Source organism: Dendrobates tinctorius, unplaced genomic scaffold, assembly GCF_039654945.1.
Source record: "Dendrobates tinctorius isolate UK_male_01 unplaced genomic scaffold, ASM3965494v1 ptg000161l, whole genome shotgun sequence".
NCBI lineage: Eukaryota > Metazoa > Chordata > Amphibia > Anura > Dendrobatidae > Dendrobates > Dendrobates tinctorius.
Window position 1 is genome coordinate 3,201,071 of NW_027361828.1, and position 24,686 is coordinate 3,225,756.

The window sequence follows — 24,686 nt, forward strand, 5'->3', positions numbered from 1 at the left end:
TCTTGCCCCCTAAGAAGCATCCTCCTGCCCAAAATAATCATCCCCCTCCTCTTCCTCTTCTTCCTCCACCTCGTCCAGGACAGTTCCATGACCAGACAATGGCTGACTGTCAGCAATGCTTCCCTCCTCCTTCTCCGCTGCAGACGCCAGACCCTTAATGTGCTTCAAACTTTGCATGAGCAGACGCATAAGTGTGATGCTCATGCTTATGATGGCGTCGTCTGCGCTTACCAGCCGTGTGCATTCCTCATAACACTGAAGCACTTTACAGAGGTCTTTCAGCTTTGACCACTGCAGGCCCGACAATTCCATGTCTTCCCTCAAACTGACTGCACGTGTATCCTCCCACAAATGCATTACAGCCTGCTTCTGTTCGCACAGCCTCTCAACCATGTGCGTGGTGGAGTTCCACCTTGTTGCAATGTCTATGATTAGGCCGTGCTTGGGGAGGTGGAGCAATCGCTGCAGCTTCTGCATACGAGTGGAGTGGACGTTTGAGCGATGGATGTGTGAGCACAGTCTTTGCACCTTATGTAGCAGGGATGTTAACTCCGGATAATTATTAAGGAAGCACTGCATCACCAGGTTCAAAGTGTGAGCCAGGCAAGGTATGTGTGTGAGTTTTGCAAGGGCTATGGCTGCCAAAAAATTACGGCCGTTATCACTGACTACCTTGCCTGCCTCAAGATGTAGACTGCCCAGCCATGACTCAGTTTGTCGCTGCAAGTAGTCAGCCAGTACCTCCGCGGTGTGTCTGTTCTCGCCCAAAGACGTCATCTTTAACACAGCCTGCTGACGCTTACCACTAGCTGTTCGATAGTGGGACACTTTGTGTGCAACACTGCCAGCTGTGGATGGAGTGCTCGAGCGACTGCGCTCTGTGGACGAGCTTTCGCTGATGGAGGAGGAGGAGGGTCGAAAGCCTACAGCCAACTTTTTCCTATACCGTGGGCTAGGCAGCACTGTTCCACCGCCGCTGTCTCCTGTGGAGCCTGCATCCACCACATTAACCCAGTGCGCAGTGATGGACACGTAACGGCCCTTGCCATGCCTACTGGTCCATGCATCTGTTGTGAGGTGCACCTTTCCACTCACTGACTGTTTTAGTGCATGGACAATGCGGTCTTTCACATGCCGGTGGAGGGCAGGGATGGCTTTTCGAGAAAAGAAGTGCCGACTGGGAAGGTCATAGCGTGGGACAGTGTAGGCCATGAGCTCACGGAAAGCTTCGCTTTCAACCAAATGGTAGGACATCATCTCTAATGAGATTAGTTTGGCAATGTAGGCGTTCATACACAGTGTATGTGGATGATAGGATGAGTACTTTCTTGTCCTACTCAGAGTGTCTGGTAGGGTGAGCGGGACTGGAGAGCTGCATATGGGGGAAATAGCTGTGGACCGGATGGAGTGAGAGGTGGTTGGTGATGGTATTAGTGGTGATGGCCTAGATTCAGTGTTGTGTTGCAAAACCATTGTGATTCCCTGAGTGCTTTGGCCTTGCGACGACACCTCCACATTTAGTGCTGGTGTTGTGCTTAACAGTGGTGGTGGTCTTACAGTGGGGGAAGCGATGGAGCATTGCAGGCTACCTTCAGTCTGTGCAGGTGCACATGTGCTACCTGAGGTTTTGTAGTCCGTCCACGCTTGCAAGTGCATGTTGATTAAATGTCTAAGCATGCAACTGGTATCCAAATTTCAGAATTGTTTACCTCAGCTAAAGGTCCTTCCGCACTTCTTACAGGTAACCTTTGCCTCATCAGTAGGATTTTGGACAAAGAAGTGCCACATTTTTACTATTGTATACATTTTCTGGCCTTGCACGCTGTGCTAAGTTGACCGTCTGGCCAAGCTGTCCTACAACTCTTTTAGTTTTTGCCTCATCAGTAGGATTTTGGACAAAGAAGTGCCACACTGCACTCTTCCTACTATGGTATACATTTTCTGGCCTTGTATGCTGTGCTACGTTGACCGTCTGGCCAAGCTGTCCTGCAACTCTTTTAGTTTTTGTTCCTCGTTTTTAGACAGCTACGGGCCTGCCAGATAACTGCTGCAGCGATGTCAATGTCTGCTGCGGATCCTTCTCCTTATCTGAACTATTGTCAGCGCCACCCTCCTCCCCCAATGGATGCCAATCTGGGTCAAGAACTGGGTCATCCATCACCTCCTCTTCAAAGTCATCTGCATTTTCCTCTTTACCTTCCTCTGTGTCACCGTGTAAGGTGGTATAGTATGCGGGAAAGGGCACCTGAGTTTCATCAGGGTCAGATTCTGGCTCAATAGACTGCAAGGGCATTGTAGTGCTCTGGGTCAATGTACCAGCAGAATCATCTAGCAGTGGCTGTGCATCAGTGCACTCCATGTCAGATTCATCTTGGACTGGGGAGTTTAGGATTTGACTGGATAACCCAGGCATGGTATGTGAAAACAGCTCCATAGAGTAATCTGAAGTGTGGGCTGCCGCATCCTTAACTTTTGGTGGGGGTGAAGGACACAAGGAAAGGTGTTTTTCCTGACCAGAACCCTGCACTGACTCCTCCGTGCTTGCACGTTTCGAACGTTCAGAAGAGGAGACAATAGAGCTGGTGGCTGTTTCGGCAATGTACGCCAAAACCTGTTCCTGATGCTCCAGCTTTAAAAGCGGTTTTCCTACTCCAAGAAAAGACAACCTTACAGGCCTTCTTGGGCCAGACGATGACGCAGGCTCAACATCTCCTGCCTTAGCTGCTATTTTGCTTTTGCCAGAACCAGCCGATTCACCACCACCATCAGTACCAGCTGCGCTCCCCTGCCCACGTCCGCGGACTCTTCCACCATACTTCCTCATGTTTGGGAAAATGTACCACAAATACCAGCAGAGAGATGGTACTATATGAGGAGCGTCCAGCTGTGTAAGGTGTATTAAAAAATTAAATCTACATATATTTTGTTAGTCACAGACGCTCTCACAGTATGTATTGGACCGTAATCCAACAAGCAGATATACAGAACTGTATCAGAAGTGTACAGCTGTATACGTTTTTTGTGTAACTAACAATCTCCGTATATGTATTTACGGAGTGTCACACACACACTTTGTATAGATGTGACTGTAATGCGAACGGCAGACTGTTTGCGAATCGGACAGCCCTATACGGTGTCTGTATGGAAAATTGTCCATCTTCGTCTATTTGTATACAGACTGACACACGCAGTCTTGGTCTAGTTTTGACCGTCATTAAACAGCAGATATACGAAACTGTTTGAAAAGCAGACAGCTCTCTAAGGTGTAGGTCTGGAAAAATGGAAAATCTCCTCGGTTTGTTTTTCCAGAATCACACACAGATAGCTTCTATTTGTCCGTGATACAAGGCGGTACACGGTAGTGTGTGAGGAGCGTACATCGCCATACGGTGTGTGAAAAAATGAACGCTCAGTAACTCACCAGAACAAAATAATAAAAGTTGGAGTGCTTTGAAAAAAGCAGTTTATACAGCAGTGTGCACACAGCAATGCAGCTAGCAGGTAGCCTTAAAAGGCAGCCTAATCACCACCAGCGCTGCTGCACACAACAAAAATCTTCCCCTTTCACTGCACACTAACTGTACAGTGAAAAGCACTATCAGCAAAAGCAATTTTTTTTCTTCTTTTCTGCCTAATGCTCTCCCTATTCAGAATCAGCAACACCTCTCCCTATTTTAAGATCGGCACAAGATGGTGGTCTGTGGTCATGGCCTTTTATACCCACTGTGACGCCACACAAAGCCAGCCAATCACTTCAATGCCCTTCTCTAAGATGGTGGTGGCCGCTGCACGTCATCGCGTTGCCCACAGTGTGCGTCTTCCATCATTGGCTGAGAAAAGGCACTGGAAGCATTATTTGAAACGTGACTTTGGCGCTCTGCTCGGTGACCTCATGGCCGACCTCACGCTATGGTCGGGTTTCGATCGGCGAAACCCGACTTTAGCTAAAGTCGGCTATTTTTGAATTTGACCGACCCGTTTCGCTCAACTCTAATCTTGACTAGCAAAAAAAGATTATATACAGCTCCATCAGCCAAAAAATAATAAAAATTTATAGCTCTCAGAATAAAGCAATGCAGAAAAACTTTTTTCTATAAAATAGTTTTCATTGTCTAAAAGTGCAAAGACATAAAAAAAAAGATATAAATGAGGTATTACTGTAATCATGTTGATCTGAAAAATAAAGCTGCTTTATTAATTTCACCATACGCTGAATGGCATAGAAAAAAAACAATTTCTGAATTGTTGTTTTTTGTTTATTCTGCCTCCCAAAAATTGGAATAGAAAGTGATAAAAAAAATCATGAACCCGAAAATGGTAACAATAAAAACATCAACTCGTCCCGCAAAAAATAAGCCATAACATGATTGGTAAAAAAAGTATCTATTTGTGTGTGACAGCAGGCACACATAAAACATAAATCTGCTATCGCACCGACTGGAAGAATAAAGTCATATAATCACTTATACCGCATAAGGGACGGCGTAAAAAATAAATAAAAACAATTCTTCATCTGCTGTTGATTTGTTCATTCTTCCCCCCAAAGAACGCAGTAAGACTTGGCGCATATTTATTCTATGCTCTATGTAGAGCGCTTACACCGGGATTTCTGTGTAAATCTCTAAAATGCGAGATTCAAACTGAACCCCTGGTGGATGAGTCCATATAATGAAACAGATAGAGGCACCGTGGACAATCTGTGATCCAAAGGTGTCCATATCTTTATTAGGAGTGCATAAAAGTGCACTTGGCCAGTTTTTAGCACCTCTGAAAAAAAGACATCACTGAACAGAGGCCAGACAGAGTCCAGAGAAACTCTGCTGCCTCATTATAATGAATGGATCCCTCAGGTTTTTCATTATTATCATTATTATGCATTTATATAGCGCCATTTATTCCATGGCGCTTTACATGTGAAAAGGGGAAATATAGACAAGTATAATAAACATGTGTAAGACAAGGGACACACAAGTACATAAGGAGAGGGGACCCTGCCTGCGAGGGCTCACAGTCTACAGGGATGAGTGAGGATACAATAGGAGAGGGTAGAGCAGGTCGTGTGGTGGTTCAGTAGACCGAGGATCATTGCAGGCTGTAGGCTTGTCGGAACAGGTGGGTCTTCAGGTTCTTCTTGATGGTTTCCGTTGATGGTGAGAGTCTGATGTGTTGCGGCAGAGAGTTCCAGAGAATGGGGGACTCACGGGAGAAGTCTTGTATGCGGTTGTGGGAAGAAGAGATAAGGGGGGAGCAGAATCATAGAATCGTAGAGTTGGAAGGGACCTCCGGCGCCATCTCGTCCAACCCCCTGCTAAAAGCAGGATTCGCTAAATCATCCCAGTCAGATGTCTGTCCAGCCTCTGTTTGAAGACTTCCATTAAAGGAGAACTCACCACTTCTCGTGGCAGCCTGTTCCACTCATTGATCACTCTGTCAAAAAGTTTTTTCTAATATATAATCTGTGTCTCCTCCCATTCAGTTTCATCCCATTGCTTCTAGTCTTTCCTTGTGCAAATGAGAATAAAGTTGATCCCTCTACAATGTGACAGCCCTTTAGATATTTGTAGACAGCTATTAAGTCTCCTCTCAGTCTTCTCTTTTGCAAACTAAACATTCCCAAATCCTGCAACCTTTCCTCATAAGACAGGGTTTGCAGACCGGTCACCATTCTGGTCGCTCTTTTCTGAACTTGCTCCAGTTTGTTGATGTCTTTTTTAAAATGTGGTGCCCAAAACTGGACACAATATTCCAGATGAGGTCTGACCAAAGAGGAGTAGAGGGAAATAATGACTTCACGTGATCTAGACTGTATGCTTCTGTTAATACATCCTAGAATTGCATTTGCCTTTTTTGCTGCTGCATCACACTGCTGACTCATATTCAGTCTGTGATCTATTAGTATACCCAAGTCTTTTTCACATGTGCTGTCACTTAGCCCTATTCCTCCCATTCTGTATATGCTTTTTTCATTTTTATTGCCCAAATGTAGTACTTTGCATTTCTCCCTGTTAAAAACCATTCTGTTAGTTGCTGCCCACTTCTCCAGTTTATTTATATCTTTTTGAATCCTCTCTCTCTCTTCTCTAGTATTAGCTATCCCTAGTAGAGAAGTATTAGCTATCTCTAGTATTAGCTATCCCTAGTAGAGAAGGAGATCATGAGATGATCGAAGGTTGCGTGCGGGTAGGTACCTAGAGACCATGTCACAGATGTATGGAGGAGACAGGTTGTGGATAGCTTGTATGTCATAGTTAGGGTTTTGAATTGGAGCCTCTGGGCAATAGGAAGCCAATGAAGGGCCTGGCATAGGGGGGAGGCTGGGGAATAGCGGGGAGAAAGGTGGATTAGTCGGGCAGCAGAGTGTAGGATGGACTGGAGCGGAGCCAGAGTGCTAGAGGGGAGGCCAGAGAGTAGGAGGTTGCAGTAGTCGAGGCGGGAGATGATAAGAGCATGCACTAGTGTTTTTGTGGTTTTGTGGTTCAGGAATGAGCGGATCCGGGAAATATTTTTGAGTTTGAGGCGGCAGGAGGAGGCGAGGGCTTGGATATGTGGTTTGAAAGAGAGCGCAGAGTCGAGGATCACCCTGTGAATTACCCCAATGTAAGTGCTCAGCGTAGGGCACTGTGGACACCATAGGACCTGTGATCCGGCGGTCTCCATCATTTTAGGATTGAAGGATCCTTTTAAGGATCACTGAACAGAGGACAGGTGGAGTCCTGAGTAACTCTGCTGCCTTATTATCGTGAATTGATCCATCAGGGGTTTCATCTGTCACATCACTAAGATTTAGATGGAAACTTCGAGGTAAGTGCTCAGCGTAGAGCGCCGGATAAATGTAAGCCCAAATGTTATGTAAAATGTTCCCAGTAAAAGCTTGTTCTCACAATTTGTCCCACAATTTCTACTGAATGTGGCAATACCCCATATGTGCATATGTGGCTGTACAGTACTACCAAGCGAGAGGTATGCTATTTGTCTCCTGGAACACAGATTTTCCTAGAATAGTTTGTGGATTCCATATAAAGAGCCCCTAAGTGATAGAAAACCAGAATCCCCCCTCAAGTGAATTCATTTTGTTAATTATAACCCTTTGAGAATATATTTACAGATGTAGTGATGATTTTGACTCCATGGGTGTTTTCCAGAAAAAAGCAGCAGCGGATATTGCGGAGTGAAAATTGTAAACTGCCATTGTAGTGACCAGTACATTATCCCAGGACCCCAGCTCATGCTTCTGGAGACATGCACCTGTAAATTAGGCAGGCTCTCATCACTACAGGAATGCCAAACGTGGGCATTAAATTTAGTTTAGGCACACGGGCTCTGAAGGGAGGGGGGGCATTTGGATTTGGGAGCAGAGAATTTCCTGAATTTCTTTTGGGGGAAGAGGTGCCATTTTGCTTTTCCAGAGCCTTTTTGTTACCAATAACGTGTAAGCCCCCCAATATTTCCGTTAACAGATGACGGACCTGAGTGAGGACTTGAGTTTTTTGTGGATTGAGTTGAAGCTTTTATTGGGATCATAACATTTATGATCACATTTATCCGGCGCTCTACACTGAGCACTTACATTGGCGTTTCCATCTAAATCTTTGAGTAACATGATAGATGAAACACCTGATGGATCAATTCACTATAATGAGGTAGCAGAGTTACTCTGGACCCTGTCTGGCCTCTTTTCATCTGTGTCCTTTTCAGAAGTGTACAAATCTGTGGCTGATGGCACTTTTATGCAATCTTAAAAAGCTAGACACCGCCGGATCACAGGTCCTATGGCCAGTGGCGTAGCAACTGTTTGTGGCGCTCGGGGCGGTCGAAAAATTTGCCGCCCCTTTGGTCGTTGATAATTCGGAAGCATCCGAAGAGCCCACACTACACTCAAAGATCTAATTTTTAGTCTGCTACTAACTCTGCTATTATTTCTAAATTTCTAGACTTTCAACTTCTTGCAGTTCTCTATATATATGTATGTATTAGCTTGATGATGCTGGATGAAGACCTAATGGCTTTTTTTAATAATAATTTTTAATAATGTGACAGAAAAAAAACCAGAAAGTACAAATTATTTTGGCGGACAGGGGGCGGACACTGACAGCTTGGGGTCCCTGTGCAAGAAATGTGTCCGGGCCCCCCTCCTTTTATGGCGTCAAAGCTACGTGTGTGTGTGTATATATATATATATAGATAGATAGATTATTGATATTATATAGCCACACACACACATACAGGTATATATTACATAGTCTCCTTTATTATGTATATTGCTGTCCCATACACAGTGCCTTCTCTTGTTATGTACAGTTCTGTCCCTTACATATTGGATTATATAGAGCCCTGTTTTTTATTACATACCGTCCTGTCTTGTTAGCTGTATAATGCAATGATGGCTGATGGAGCATGGGAAAGCTTCCTTTCTAATGGAGGAGCTGATGGACTGGTCGTCTGGTCACCGGCTCCTCGATCAGCAGTCATTTTATATCTAACAAGAGAGGGGACCATGTAATAAAAGAGGGCGCTGTGAATAACAAAAATAACAAAAATACACTATGTAAGAGACAGCACTATACATAACAGCAGAGGAAGCTATATAATAAGGGACGGCACCATATATAACTAGAGAGGATGGTAGGTAATAAGGGGCGGTGTTATACATAATAAAAGAGGAAACTATGTAACTAAGGATGGTGTTATACAGAATTAGTGAGTACACTATATACTAAGGGACTGTGTTAGACATAATAAACGATAATGTCTTCCTCCACCTCCCCCTGTTCCTAAGGCCATTATAAGTCCCCCTTCCTCCCATCCCAATCCCCCACACCCCTCATTGTCCTCCTCCCCTCGCATCCCATTATTGTCCTCTCCCCCACCTCCATCATTTTCTTCTCCACCACTATCTTTGCTTTCTCCCCCACCACTCCCATCATTGCCCATTCCACCACCTCCATCATTTCCTCCTCCTCCACCACCCCCATTTATTGCCCTTTCCACCACCACCATCATTGCATTCTCACCCACCACCCCATCATTGCCCTCTCGACCATCACCCCATCATTGTCTTCTCCCCATCACTGCCTTCTCCATCACCCCATCACTGTGCCTTCTCCCCATCACTCCCATCATTGCCTGCTCCATCACCCCATCACTCCCATCATTGTCTGCTCCATCACCCCATCATTGCCTGCTTCATCACCCCCATCATTGCCTGCTCCATCACCCCATCACTGCCTTCTCCATCACCCCATCACTGCCTGCTTCATCACCCCATCACTCCCATCATTGTCTGCTCCATCACCCCATCACTGCCTGCTCCATCACTCCCATAATTGTCTGCTCCATCACCCCCATCATTGCCTGCTCCATCACCCCCATCACTCCCCTCATTGCCTGCTCCATCACCCCATCATTGCCTGCTCCATCACCCCCATCATTGCCTGCTCCATCACCCTATCACTGCCTTCTCCATCACCCCATCACTGCCTGCTCCATCACCCCCATCACTCCCCTCATTGCCTGCTCCATCACCCCATCATTGCCTGCTCCATCACCCCCATCATTGCCTGCTCCATCACCCCCATCACTCCCCTCATTGCCTGCTTCATCACCCCATCATTGCCTGCTCCATCACCCCATCACTGCCTGCTCCATCACCCCCATCACTCCCCTCATTGCCTGCTCCATCACCCCATCACTGCCTGCTCCATCACCCCCATCATTGTCTGCTCCATCACCCCATAATTGCCTGCTCCATCACCCCATCATTGTCTGCTCCATCACTCCCCTCATTGCCTGCTCCATCACCCCATCATTGCCTGCTCCATCACCTCATCATTGCCTGCTCCATCACCCCATCACTGCCTGCTCCATCACCCCCATCACTCCCCTCATTGCCTGCTCCATCACCCCATCATTGCCTGCTCCATCACTCCCCTCATTGCCTGCTCCATCACCCCATCATTGTCTGCTCCATCACTCCCCTCATTGCCTGCTCCATCACCCCATCATTGCCTGCTCCATCACCCCATCATTGCCTGCTCCATCACCCCATCATTGCCTGCTTCATCACCCCATCATTGCCTGCTCCATCACCCCATCACTGCCTGCTCCATCACCCCCATCACTCCCCTCATTGCCTGCTCCATCACCCCATCACTGCCTGCTCCATCACCCCCATCATTGTCTGCTCCATCACCCCATAATTGCCTGCTCCATCACCCCATCATTGTCTGCTCCATCACTCCCCTCATTGCCTGCTCCATCACCCCATCATTGCCTGCTCCATCACCCCATCATTGCCTGCTCCATCACCCCATCATTGCCTGCTCCATCACCCCCATCATTGCCTGCTCCATCACCCCATCATTGTCTGCTCCATCACCCCATCATTGCCTTCTAGACCATCACTCCCATCATTGCCTGCTCCATCATACACACAGACACACACACACACACACAGACATACATACATACACACAAGACACCACCTCTCTCCTCTCACCTGTCCGCAGCATCGCCCGCGCTTCCTCCCTCACACAGCAGCGGCCGCTGAATGATGACGTCACTCAGCGGCGCTCCTCTGTGTGAAACAGGAAGCGCGGCCTCCGGGCAGGAAGCAGGACGGACCATTGCCGCTCCGCTCCTGCTATTCACTCTTGCAGGCAGCGGAGCTGCCGTGATCGCATCGCTCCCTGCCCGCCGCTGCACTGCACTGCAGGGTGGAATTGCTGCTGCCGCGCCGCCCCCACACACATGCCGCCTGGGGCGGACCGCCCCCCCCGCCCCCCCCACGCTACGCCAGTGCCTATGGCGTCCACAGTGCCTCCATCTGCTTCATTATAGGGAATCGTCCACTGGGGGTTCTGCCTGAATCACGTAAACTGGAAACTGAGGACAAAGAGCATTACACGTGTTCAAAACGCGTCCAGTCATCTAGGACATTCCTTCCTCCAGTATATACTGGTTATCAAGCAGCTTATTACCTTTTAATTTGTTTCAATAAAGATTTTGGATTTTATCTCCGGAGCTGGATACCTTCTTTTTTCACAAGTACCTGACGTCAAGCAGAGACACTTCCTTGCTCGGATAGAACTACTCATGTGTGGTGTGGACATCACTATAAGGGTGAGCTGAATCAACTTTTTTCTAATAAGTGATTAGGTGACTTTATTCTTCGGGTCAGTGCGATTAGGCTATGTACACACGCTGCGGATTCACCCACGGATTTGTATCTGCGGATCCACAGGTAAAACCGCAGGTAAAATGACTTGCGGTTTTACCTGCAGATTGGCCTGCGGTTTGCCACCTGGACAATGGAATAGGAGGGAAACCGCAGCGGAATCCACAGAAAGAATTGACATGTCAATTCTTTCTGCGGATTCAAAACAGCAGCTTTTCCGCAGTTGAAAAACCGCAGCATGTGCACAGCGGATTGTAAGTCACATAGACTTACATTGTACTGTACACTGTCTGCAGAACTGCTGCAGATCCGCAGAGGCCAAATCCACAGCGGATCAGCAGCAGAATCCGCAGCCTGTGCACATAGCCTTACAGCGATAGCAGATTTATATTGGGTTTTAATGTATGGCTGCTGTCACACACTAAAAGACTCTTATTGCGAAAGCTATTTTTTATATTACCATATTTTGAGATCTATACATTTTGCATATTTCAGGTGACAGTCATGTTATTGCTTGCTTTTTGTGGGCCGAGCTGACGTTTTTATTGGTACCATTTTCGGGCACATGACATTTTTTATTTTTCTGCTCATGGAGCTGTATGGCGGCTTGTGTTTTGCGAGACAAGATGACGTTTTATTTACATTCGGCTTTTTGATCGCATTTTATTGCACTTTATGTTCTGCGGTATGATGATAAAGCATTGCTTTTTGCTTTGTTTTCTATTTATTTTTATCGTATTCAATGAAGGGGTAAACTAGTGGGAAAGTTTCCTAGAGCGGGTCGTTAAGGATGCGGCGATATCAAATATGTGTACATTTAATGTATTTATTGGAAATAATTGTTTCCTTTTTGTTCTTTATTTGGGGATTTTTAAAAAATTTTTTTATTTTTTTACTTTTTTGAATTGTCCCATCCTGGAACATCACCATATAGTGTCAGATCGCTGATCTGATACTGTGAAATGCTTTTGCACTGCAGAGCATCACATCAGCATCTGACAGGCAAGGAAGGAGGCATGTCAGCACATGGTCTCATCAGGTGCTCACAAGCCACCTTCCTTGCAGGACTCCATAGCCATTTTGCAGCCAGGGAACAAAACAAGGAGAAGAAAAAGACCAAACAAAAAATGGTGTGCACACCTAATATAAGACAATATTACAAAATTTTTATTGCAAAAACCCAGGACAAACAACAAACATTAAAAACATCTAAAACCAGGATACAGCAATATTTATACAAGGCTCCACAAACTTTAAATAGTAATAATACCAAAAAAATCATAGTCATCCTCTTTCAAGAAATACTGGTAACTGATTATTCTGCACAATCCTATAAGGCTAACAATATATAATCACTTGAAAATGAGCCTAATAAAAAGTTGTATAGGAATTGCGTGATATGGATATAAAAAAAAAAAAAAGACAAAAATGTGTATATGTGTATGCTGGTGTTGCAAGTAAAGAGCACAAAAGCACAAGCTGAAACACGCTAATGGTTCTGAAAATAAAGTTTCATGAGGAGGAATGTGAATATAATGATAGCTACTTAAGTAGCTCAGAGCAAAGGAGCCATCATAAAGCCCAATTGGGCAGTCAAAGCACATGCACCATGGGTATGTGGGAGAACCCAACGCGTATCGCTGTGCAAGACAGCTTCGTCTGGAGAAGTCTGTACCGGGTCCTGTAAACAACCATTATACAGAGACAAATTAATGAGCCTAAGTGTTTAACAGTGTGCTAAAAATCTCCCATTAATGAGGATCGGAACGTGTAGTATCCAACATTCTAGGGAACACCATGTGTACCGATCTAAGTTTGCGCAGGCGCATTGTTACAATGACCTTCCACTGAGCAATAATGACCTAGTTGCACATGCACAGTGAAGTGAAAATCGCCCGCAAAGATATAGAAATAAGTATAATTGATCAATATGTAAATATATCACATGTCCCTTAATGAATATTGGAAAGCAAGCTAAAAAAACATAATACTAGATGCAATTGTCGACGTGCACAGGCACATTGCTACATCACTCCTCAATTCAGCACGGATGGCTATGTAACGCAGGCGCGGTAAAGAGATAATAATGATGATCAACGTGCTGAAAACAGCATAAATATCAATATGGACTTGTGCAAGCGTATTATTACATTGAGCAAAAACTAAGCAATAATGATCTCCCGCACATGCGCAAGAAGATGATTTAAAAATGGTTTTCAAACATGTACGTAGATCAAATAATATTGATTAATATGTGAAAAAAATCCCATGAGTGGATATTAGAAAGCGGACCAGAACATATAGTGCCCAGTACATAGATCAATATGCATGTAGTAATTAGCATGCATAAATGTAAAAGATATGAATGAGCATAGGTAGCTATATCACGCATGAGGCTGCATGATTGTGCAACCGTACTTATACTGCTGTTTGCGGGAACGCAGCTCCTGCAGAGCAGTATATGTACGGCACATGAAAGGGGTTAAGGGCATAAAAAAAATGTAAAATTTTCAAAATTTTTGCCAAATTTCCATTTTCTTTCACAAATAGATGCAATTCACATCAAACAAATTTTACCACTATGATGACGAACAATATGTCACAAAGTCTCAGATTAAGTTTGATATGTTGAAGCGTTCCAGAGTTATGACCTCATAAAGTGACAGTGGTCAGAATTGTAAAAATTGGCCTGGTCATTAACATGCAGCCTGGGGGGATAAAGGGTTAATAAGCCTTGCCACATGACTTACTATAAGAAGCCAAACCAGCATTTGCACACTTTTTTGGGGGTGTTTGTCTCTCATCAATGCACAACAAGAGAACTGATTTGGCTGGGTGTGAGGCCTCTGACAGGAGGTTTAAAGGGGTTGTCAACTATTCAGACAACCCCTTCTCAATCACCATAGTTCACCTGTGTAAAATAATGGCAACTACACTCCATTCAGGTGTGGACACCATTCCAGCACTGCTGATGCCCACTTTCCCAGAGCTCCCGTGACATTTTTTGTCCTGCAGTCAACCAGTACCCATTTCCCTCTCACTTCCGTCAGACAAAAACATTACATACATAATAATTAGGGAGAGCTACCGCTGCTGCTCTCTGACCTCTTCCGGTTGTCAGTTCCATCCAGTGGAAGTGCTAGGGAAGGAGTGTTAATTGTTATGTCATGTGATTCCTGCAGCCAATGTCATGGTATCCAAGGGAAATCAGGTGCCAACATCACTGGAACAATGCATGCAATAGCGGGGAATATAGCTGCTATTATTTTACATGGGGGAACTATTGTGATTGAGAAGGGGTTATCTGAGTATTGGACAACAACATTATGGGTTAAGATTCTCCCTCAATTTGGTTACATGGGTTAAATTGCAACTATACTTCAGGCTTTTGTAATATTATTGTAATTTTTCTAGAAATACCACTCATAAAATAAAAATCCATTATTCTGGAAACTGTTGGTTCAGAAACTAAAATTCGGAGCACTGGTCTCAACTTCTGTCACCACAGTCCAGAATAATTTGAAAAAGTGGTCAGAATTTTTTGCTTATAGCTTTAAGCCACGTGCACACTGAGTATTTGATGAGTTTTTTTTTTACCTCACTATTCGTAAGCCAAAACCAGGAGGAGTGGAACAATCAGAGGAAAAGTATAACAGAGACATGTCCCCACTTCCGCAATTTCCACCTCCTCCAGGTTTTGGCTTACAAATACTGAGGTAAAAAACTCAACATGTGCACGTGGCCTTAAAAGTAAAGATCACCAACCAGCATCAAATACTATTATTGAATCAACACAATAAACTTAGCAGCGTTACCACCCAACATTGGCATAAGCTTTTGACAATGATTTGGAACTTTCCTATGAAATTCATTGTTCGACAATCTTCTTACTAGGTTGGCAAACACGTATTAAAGAGCAGGAAACAAAAAGCCCAAAAGAAAATCACCACCCATGCCAAATGCAATTATAAAGTAACAAAACAAAGCAATTTGTATTGTTCAGGCATAACATTCTAGAAAGCAGAAATTATACAGAGTAAAATACAGGCAGAAAGGATGCAGAAAAAAGTGAAGAAAACAAGATATTTAATTTAAAATTGTACCATGTGGCAAGATAGAGAGCATCATAGCAACATTGCAGTATCATTTGCTCACATAAGACATGTGTCATCCTACTTTGTATGTACAACTCAAGTAGTAAAGTACAAGTCTTTCTGTGCTTTGTTCATGTCAAGGATGAATGAGTAATACAGATCATCATTTATCCGTCACCAACAAATAGATTCCAGAATGCCTTTTGCTTTTTCGCAAAGTCAATGCATGCCTTGTCTAGTATTCATTAAGCCTCCTATGCTTTCTACCTATAGTCAACTACATAAATTTTCCTATTTTTGTTTCTATGTTTCTAATTTTATAATAGATTTAATATATATATATATATATATATATATATATACATACACAGTCATATGTTAAAGTTTGGGCACCCCTATTAATGTAAACCTTTTTTCTTTATAACAATTTTGTTTTTTGCAACAGCTATTTTAGTTTCATATATCTAATAACTGATGGACTCAGTTATATTTCTGGATTCAAATGAGGTTTATTGTACTAACAGAAAATGTGCAATCTGCATTTAAACAAAATGTGACCGGTGCAAAAGTATGGGCACCTCAACATAAAAGTGACATTAATATTTCGTAGATCCTCCTTTTGCAAAAATAACAGCCTCTAGTCGCTTCCTGTAGCTATTAATGAGTTCCTGGATCCTGGATGAAGGTATTTGTGACCATTCCTGTTTACAAAACAATTGCAATTCAGTTAAGTTTGATGGTCGCCGATCATGGACAGCCCGCTTCAAATCATCCCACAGATGTTAAATGATATTCAGGTCTGGGGACTGGGATGGCCATTCCAGAACATTGTAATTGTTCCTCTGCATGAATGCCTGAGTAGATTTGGAGCGGTGTTTTGGATTATTGTCTTGCTGAAATATCCATCCCCTGCGTAACTTCAACTTCGTCACTGATTCTTGCACATTATTGTCAAGAATCTGCTGATACTGAGTTGAATCCATGCGACCCTCAACTTTAACAAGATTCTCGGTGTCGGCATTGGCCACACAGCCCCAAAACATGATGGAACCTCCACCAAATTTTACTGTGGGTAGCAAGTGTTTTTCTTGGAATGCTGTGTTTTTAAGCCTCCATGCATAACGCCTTTTTGTATGACGAAACAACTCAATCTTTGTTTCATCAGTCCACAGGACCTTCTTCCAAAAAGTAACTGGCTTGTCCAAATGTGCTTTTGCATACCTCAGGCGACTCTGTTTATGGCGTGCTTGCAGAAATGGCTTCTTTCGCATCACTCTCCCATACAGCTTCCCCTTGTGCAAAGTGCGCTGTATTGTTGACCGATGCACAGTGACACCATCTGCAGCGAGATGAGGCTGCAGGTCTTTGGAGGTGGTCTGTGGATTGTCCTTGACTATTCTCACCATTCTTCTTCTCTGCCTTTCTGATATTTTTCTTGGCCTGCCACTTCTGGGCTTAACAAGAACTGTACCTGTGTTCTTCCATTTCCTTACTATGTTCCTCACAGTGGAAACTGACAGGTTAAATCTCTGAGACAACTTTTTGTATCCTTCCCCTGAAAAGCTATGTTGAATAATCTTTGTTTTCAGATCATTTGAGAGTTGTTTTGAGGAGCCCATGGTGCCACTCTTCATAGGAGAATCAAATAGGAGAACTACTTGCAAGTGGCCACCTTAAATACCTTTTCTCATGATTTGATACACCTGGCTATGAAGTTCAAAGCTCAATGAGGTTACAAAACCAATTTAGTGCTTCAGGAAGTCAGTAAAAAGTAGTTAGGAGTGTTAAAATCAAGAAAATGATAAGGGTGCCCATACTTTTGCACTGGTCAAATTTTGTTTAAATGCAGATTGCACATTTTCTGTTAGTTCAATAAACCTCATTTGAATCCAGAAATATAACTGAGTCCATCAGTTATTAGATATATGAAACTGAAATAGCTGTTGCAAAAATCAAAACTGTTATAAAGAAAAAAGGTTAACATTAATAGGGGTGCCCAAACTTTTACATATGACTGTATATATATATATATTTATCATCGAATAGATTTATGGAGGGCATGAATTTCTTAAGGTAAAATAGTATCTTTAGTCCACTATAATTCTTAAGTCAGCAGATGACAGCAGCCTTGGGTTGTACAGTTAGGTCCATATATATTTGGACAGAGATAACATTTTTCTAATTTTGGTTCTAGACATTACCACAATGAATTTTAAACAAAACAATTCAGATGCAGTTGAAGTTCAGACTTTCAGCTTTCATTTGAGGGTATCCACATTAAAATTGGACGAAGGGTTTAGAAGTTTCAGCTCCTTAACATGTGCCACCCTGTTTTTAAAGGGACCAAAAGTAATTGGACAATTGACTCCAAGGCTATTTCATGGACAGGTGTGGGCAATCCCTTCGTTATGTCATTCTCAATTAAGCAGATAAAAGGCCTGGAGTTGATTTGAGGTGTGGTGCTTGCATTTGGAAGGTTTTGCTGTGAAGGAAACATGTGGTCAAAGGAGCTCTCCATGCAGGTGAAACAAGCCATCCTTAAGCTGCAAAAGCAGAAGAAAACCATCTGAGAAATTGCTACAACATTAGCAGTGGCAAAATCTACAGTTTGGTACATTCTGAGAAAGGAAGAAAGCACTGGTGAACTCATCAATGCAAAAAGACCTGGGAGCCCACGGAAGACAACAGTGGTGGATGATCGCAGAATAATCTCCATGGTGAAGAGAAACCCCTTCACAACAGCCAACCAAGTGAACAACACTCTCCAGGAGGTAGGCGTATCAATATCCAAATCTACCATAAAGAGAAGACTGCATGAAAGTAAATACAGAGGGTTCACTGCACGGTGCAAGAAACTCATAAGCATCAAGAATAAAAAGGCTAGACTGGACTTTGCTAAAAAAAACATCTAAAACAGCCAGCACAGTTCTGGAAGAACATTCTTTGGACAGATGAATCCAAGATCAACCTCTACCAGAATGATGGAAAGAGAAAAGTATGGCGAAGGCGTGGTGCAGCTCGTGATCCACAGCATACCAATTCATCTGTAAAACACGGCGAAGGCAGTGTGATGGCTTGGGCATGCATGGCTGCCAGTGGCACTGGGTCACTAGTGTTTATTGATGATGTGACACAGGACAGAAGCAGCCGAATGAATTCTGAGGTATTCAGAGCCATACTGTGTGCTCAGATCCAGCCAAATGCAGCCAAACTGATTAGTCGTCGTTTCATACAACAGATGGACAATGACCCAAAACATGAAGCCAAAGCAACCCAGGAGTTTATTAAAGCAAAGAAGTGGAATATTCTTGAATGGCCATGTCAGTCACCTGATCTCAACCCAATTAAGCATGCATTTCACTTGTTAAAGACTAAACTTCAGACAGAAAGGCCCACAAACAAACAGCAACTGAAAACCACCGCAGTGAAGGCCTGGCAGAGCATCAAAAAGGAGGAAACATAGCGTCTGGTGATGTCCATGAGTTCAAGACTTCAGGCAGTCATTGCCAACAAAGGGTTTTCAACCAAGTACTAGAAATGAACATTTTATTTACAATGATTTAATCTGTCCAATTACTTTTGGTCCCTTTAAAAACAGGGTGGCACATGTTAAGGAGCTGAAACTCCTAAACCCTTCATCCAATTTTAATGTGGATACCCTCAAATGAAAGCTGAAAGTCTGAACTTCAGCTGCATCTGAATTGTTTTGTTTAAAATTCATTGTGGTAATGTCTAGAACCAAAATTAGAAAAATGTTGTCTCTGTCCATATATATATGAACCTAACTGTACAGTCATCTGCTGACTTAGGAATTATCTATTGGATGATATATATATATATATATATATATATATATATATATATATATATATATAAATTATAAAATTAGAAACAAAAATAGGAAAATTGATGTAATTTGAATATAGGTAGAAAGCAGAGGAGGCTTAATGAATACTAGACAAGGCATGCGTTGACTTTGCAAAAAAAGCAAAAGGCATTCTGGAATCTACTGGACTCTCTAGATGTCACCTTTGTGGACCTCTTCTGAAAAACTCAGAATGAGTACTGTTCATTCACAAAGTCTATTCTCCGCACTATTCGAGAATGGAGGCAGGGGTTTATGTAAAGTCAAAAATGATCTCAAACTGAATACACATCACTAGAAACATTTTTGTTTTTTTAGGTAGGATCTTATTAACATGTAGAAGAGGTTGAATATGTTAAAACAATACAATAAACATGGAATCACCTATAAATTTATAGTAATAGATAGGACAACATATCTAAGTGGTGAAGATGATAAAATCTTAGTGGTCTTCTTCTGATAAGGGAATCAAGGACTGTGGTGTGCCATGTATGTAGCCATATCTTAAGGAGCTGAATCTTTTCTTTAGACCCCTCGCTCTACTTTTTCCCTTGAAAAGAAAGCATGCATTTAAAGAACAGTTACATTAACATCTCCTGTGCAAATGTGGTACCAGCAGCAACTGACAATATCTGCAGGCTTCAAATGAAATCAACTGCTTGCAAATGCGTGTTACAAAGAGGTAAATGGTACAGAACAGAGCTTCAAAATACCCCACAGCACAGCTATCTAATTCCAGATGGCAGTCATACAAAAACTCCAGACACGTTGCATGTGATATATATTGGATACAATAGTGTTAGACCCTGTAGCTTGATGCTTGTCTTCTGCTGCCAAACTGTGTTGCTATGGACACGGGATAAGATGGGACTAAGACCGAATTAAAACAAAATGTGCAAGGCAAAGACACATTAGACACGTTGAAAATATAATTATCATCATTCAGTCACACGTATGGCGATAGGAAATAAACCAGGATAATAAACATTAATCAAGTTGGGTCATTAAAGAGATAAGAGACCAAGAACTGGCAATATAATTCAGTAAAAATTGTTCCTAGTGGGCACTTAATAGCCATGCAGAGGTGTGAGGGTTAAATTCCTAATCAGGTTAGCAAAGGCCATAGAAGTCAACTTTTGCTCAGAGCTGTGACAAATGAGATGTTCAGAACATATCATAAAGCTCAGAACTAGAGAAGCTGCATTATGCTGAGCTTCCGGAACGTGCTAAAGGTTTATTGGATTACTACCTACACTATTCCCCATATTACGGAATCACTTCCTGGAAATTCCTACGTGGCAGACTCGGTCAGTCCAACGGGTTGGCAATAATTCTCACAATAATGCAGCAATCGGACACCAATATGTACAGAAGGAGCAGGGATGAATTTCCCTTTATAAAAAAAACTGCACCATGATAGATTTCCGAGATATTTAACTGCAGTCTTAGGCAGATCCAGAGAAAATGATATCACCGTGACTTGTGCTTATGGAATAAAACCCATTGCTAGAACAATGTAATATCCCTGGCATGTAAATCTGGTGTATGAATTTTAAAGATGTGTTACCCTGATAAAGTTTTATATGCTAATGTAGTATTCTCACCACACTGGATCTATCTTCTACCTCATACTTGTACCAGACAATGTCTTAGTACCAATGTAGACCTTATTTTTGGAGCACTGGGGACTCTGCAGTTAAGTTGCTCAACCATCAAGAAAGTGAATCACTTAATGCTCCAATAACTGCTATGGATTCCCCAAAAGTCAGATAAGGAAGGGAGGCACTGTCCATCCAGCACTTTCTGCAAAAGTGGTCATATGAAGGTGCTAAAACTTCACAATCGCAAAAGAAAGTGTGTGTTCACAACAACAAAAGTCTACAAGCACAACACACACACACTTTATGTGCATCTTCCATTTCAGCAAGAATAAAATGTTTATGTATTTATACTTAATTTGCAACTTTACCAATTCATGGCTTAAATATATAAAAATAAAAAGAATGGCTATACAAAAGCACACATCTAACTAAGGGCAGTTTCACACGTCCAGATAATTTCGGTAACGGAAATACCGGTACTATCTGTGTCCGTGTGCATACGTATGCTATCCGTGTGTCCGTGTTTTTGAAAAATTATTTTCAATGTTAACCCTTTGACTTTTAAAAACGCACACGGATCGCGCACGGACAGCATGCATGTGCGGTACGTGTTTACACGGACACATTGACTTGTATGGGTCCGTGTGATCCGTGCTGTTGCACAAAAACGGACATGTCAGCGTGGTTTGCAAACGGACACACGGTCGAATGTGTCTACGTGTGTCAGTGTCTCCGCTACGTGAGAAAACTGTCACTACGCGTACCGGAGACACTGACGTGTGAAACTGCCCTACGAAATTTAATGGAGAAGTAGAAGTTGGGTGCTCAGTCCCAGGTGAAGCAGTTGCTCCCTTCAGTCATCATTCTCACACCTTTGTTAGGTGAGCAGTGCAGCGTTTGCTGGAACCGACGATCACCTTTTGCATTAGCTTCATCCCACGCAGTGTGGAATCAGACCTGCCACTGCATAGCCAGCCATTTGATAAAGGGTTAATAATGAAGTGTGAACTCTTGACAGTGTTTGGACAATACACATGGAGAATGCATGTTAATGGAGCTGCTGCACTTACTTGTACACTGTGATACCACAGCATTCTCCCCTTCTGCTGGAGAAATCAGATCCTGGGCTTCATGACAAGTCCTCTCCTCCTTTATCTCCATGATCTGCTTGCTGGGAGTGTTAGTTCTCCTGTGCCAGTTCCCTGCTCCCAAGATCTGCAGTTCACCTTGGCTTTGGCTTCAAGAAGCAGCAGCTCCTTCTCCCCCACTGTGCAAGGAGTCTTCAGCCACCTAGAGAAGAGAGGGGCAGGTAGCAGCACAAGTGATGCTGTGCCTACTACAGACCATTATACATGCATCTCCCCTGTCACTGGAGCTCACACCTAACACACCTCTCCACAATCAGTCCCCTGTTGCTTCTTGTTCAGCTCCTGCACGGTCCAAGCCTCACAGCAATTAATGCATTGGGAAACTAGATGGCAGAATGATCCAGCCTTCCTTCCCTGCTCTGTAGACTGTGCTGCTCAGCTGGCAGCTGCTGGAGCTGCAAACTTTAACAAGAATTCAATACATTAGCTGCAGCAGCCTGACAGAGGGAGCCCAGGGACTGAGGGAGGTGAACATGTCCATCATCTCCTCTATTAGCCCTGTCCTTTGTGCTAAGCTTCCCATCTAGCCAGAAGACAGGATGACGCAGCATCTTCAGCAGGCAACAGGTTGAGGGTGGGAGCTGCCAACCTCATTACTTCCCATGGTGTCTGTTGCTGTTATGGCTGAGAAAAGTCATAATTGTTTCATGAGTGACCTTCTGGGAAGAAAGTCCAAAGCGGATCATGAAATGGTGAAGATTGGCTGCGTCTTATTTCTCTTGCAGGAACCATTTTCAGTCTGTTAACGTTAATGAGCCATATTCGAAACAGACATATAGTCATTAGGGCACAAATAAAAGAAGCGACTGCCACCAGCTGCCACTTAAATGGCCCAATATTGGGAAATGCAAAGTACTGCGTCTTCTGCTATCTAACCCCCCTCCCCAGGTTTTGCTTTGTCATTTTCTCAGAAAAGCATTAAATGGCACTGTACATGGCTCTGTGTTTTACCATAAGGTCACAGTATGTAAATTCACTCTTCATTTAGAAGAGACCATTTCATTTCTATCCTGCCTTTGCTGATTATACTTGTATATATGTATATTGTGTATGCATGAGCTTATACGTATAATATTAGTGCCTTTCCTACACATGATTATCCATGCATTTTGTTCTATGACTGGCTAGAGTCATATCGTACATGCCAATACTAAAACTCCTGGAATAGAATCTGTGAGGCTACGTGCACACGCTGCGGATTGGGGTGCAGATTTGGCCTCACAGATTTTGTAAAATCCGCAGGTCAAAAGACCTGTGGTTTTACCTGCGGATTGCTCTGCGGTTTTGCCCTGCGGTCTTTCATCTCCTCAATGGAAGAGATGGCAAACCGCAGCGGAATCCACAGAAAGAATTGACATGTCAATTCTTTCTGTGGTTTCAAAACCTCAGAAAAAACACGCTGAAAAATCCGCACCGTCTACACTGCGGTTTTGTATTCCCATAGGGAATAATGGTACTGTACACCGCAGCAAAAACTGCTGCAGACCCACAGCAGCCGGAACCACAGCAGAATCCGCAGCGTGCACACCCTGACAGTGCTATATCCTATAGTAGATGATCTAATAGTATTAAAGAGGTTGTCCACTGCTTTAACATTGATGACCTATCCTAAGGATAGGTCATCAATGTTTGATAGGTGGAGGTATGGCTCTCAGCACCCCCCTCTGATCAGCTGTTATTGGTGTCCGCGGCTGCCGGAAGTGCTCAGTTATGGAGCTGCTCTGTCTGATAGTGGCCGAAGGCAGATGTGCTGAACCCACCATTAGCACCATCAGTAGACGGAGAAGATGGGAACAGCTGATTGGCAGGGGCACCAGGTGTCGCACCCCCACCAATCAGACATTGATTACCTTTCCAAAAGATAGATAATAAATGTCAAATTAGTGGACAATCTCTTTAAATATCATAAAATACAATGTGCCTTAGATAGCGGTTTTGAATTTCCTTTGTTGAACAGCACAACAAATATTAGCAGCTTTTCCATTACTGGTAAAGTGATTCTAATAAGGAAAGGTGGTTGCAGGTTTCTATATTCCTTACATGAAAGCACCAAGCATTCACTCGTTCTGACAGATTGTGATAACCTGCGAGAATGATTGATCCACCAGCACTGGATAGTCACATTCTTAGCCTGCTTTCTTCCACCTGGGTTTTGCCAGAAAATGTGCACAATATATTTAACATAGTGAAACAGCTAAAGAATGCCAGAAGTGTATCTAGGTTCTCTGGCACCAAGGCAAGAATTCAATTTGGCACCTCTCCCTCCAAAAAGCACATATGCGATTTGCACACTTAGGGCTCATACTCACATGCGAGAAACTTGGATGAGTCTCGCATGTCAATACCCGGCACTCAGGACCAGAGCGCTCAGCTACATAGAAATACATGTAGCTGAACGCTCCAATCCGAGTGTCGGCGTCTACTGAATACCCGGCACTGCAGTCAGCATTCGGAATGGAGCGTGCAGCAGCATAGAAATACATGTTGCCGCAAGCTCCGGTCTGAATGCTGGCGGCAGTGACTGGTGTTCATGCGAGAGACTCACATGAGAATCGTGCGAGTTTCTCGCATGTGTTACCCCGGTCTAAGGCTGTGTTAACACGTAGCATTTTTTTGCGGTTTTTTCCACGGATTTGTCAATAAATCCGCTATAAAAACACTTAAAATAGGCTTCCCATTCATTTCTATGCATTTTGCACTTTTTGTGCATATAGATGCGTTTTTTACCAAGAAAAAACCGCTTTGCGGTAAAAAATGCAGCATGCTGATTAATTTCGCAGATTTTTCCGCATTTCTGGCTATTTC

The 24,686-nt window shown here is 43.3% G+C and overlaps 1 protein-coding gene across 2 annotated transcripts in view; it reads right to left on the reverse strand.

Annotated features, from left to right (window-relative positions):
• INPP4B (inositol polyphosphate-4-phosphatase type II B) overlaps positions 1–22,689 on the reverse strand; it is a 1,297,521-nt gene extending 1,274,832 nt beyond the window's left edge. The window contains exons 1-2 of one of the 2 annotated variants that reach the window (XM_073549777.1): positions 22,125–22,689; positions 21,804–22,023 (exon numbers count right to left, since the gene is read on the reverse strand). In XM_073549777.1, coding sequence (XP_073405878.1) covers positions 21,804–21,894 — 91 coding nt within the window. In that variant the 5' untranslated portion in view covers positions 21,895–22,023; positions 22,125–22,689. Of the gene's footprint in view, positions 1–21,803 lie in introns of both variants that reach the window. The other variant, XM_073549778.1, reaches the window with a different exon arrangement.
• Positions 22,690–24,686: the final 1,997 nt, after the last annotated feature.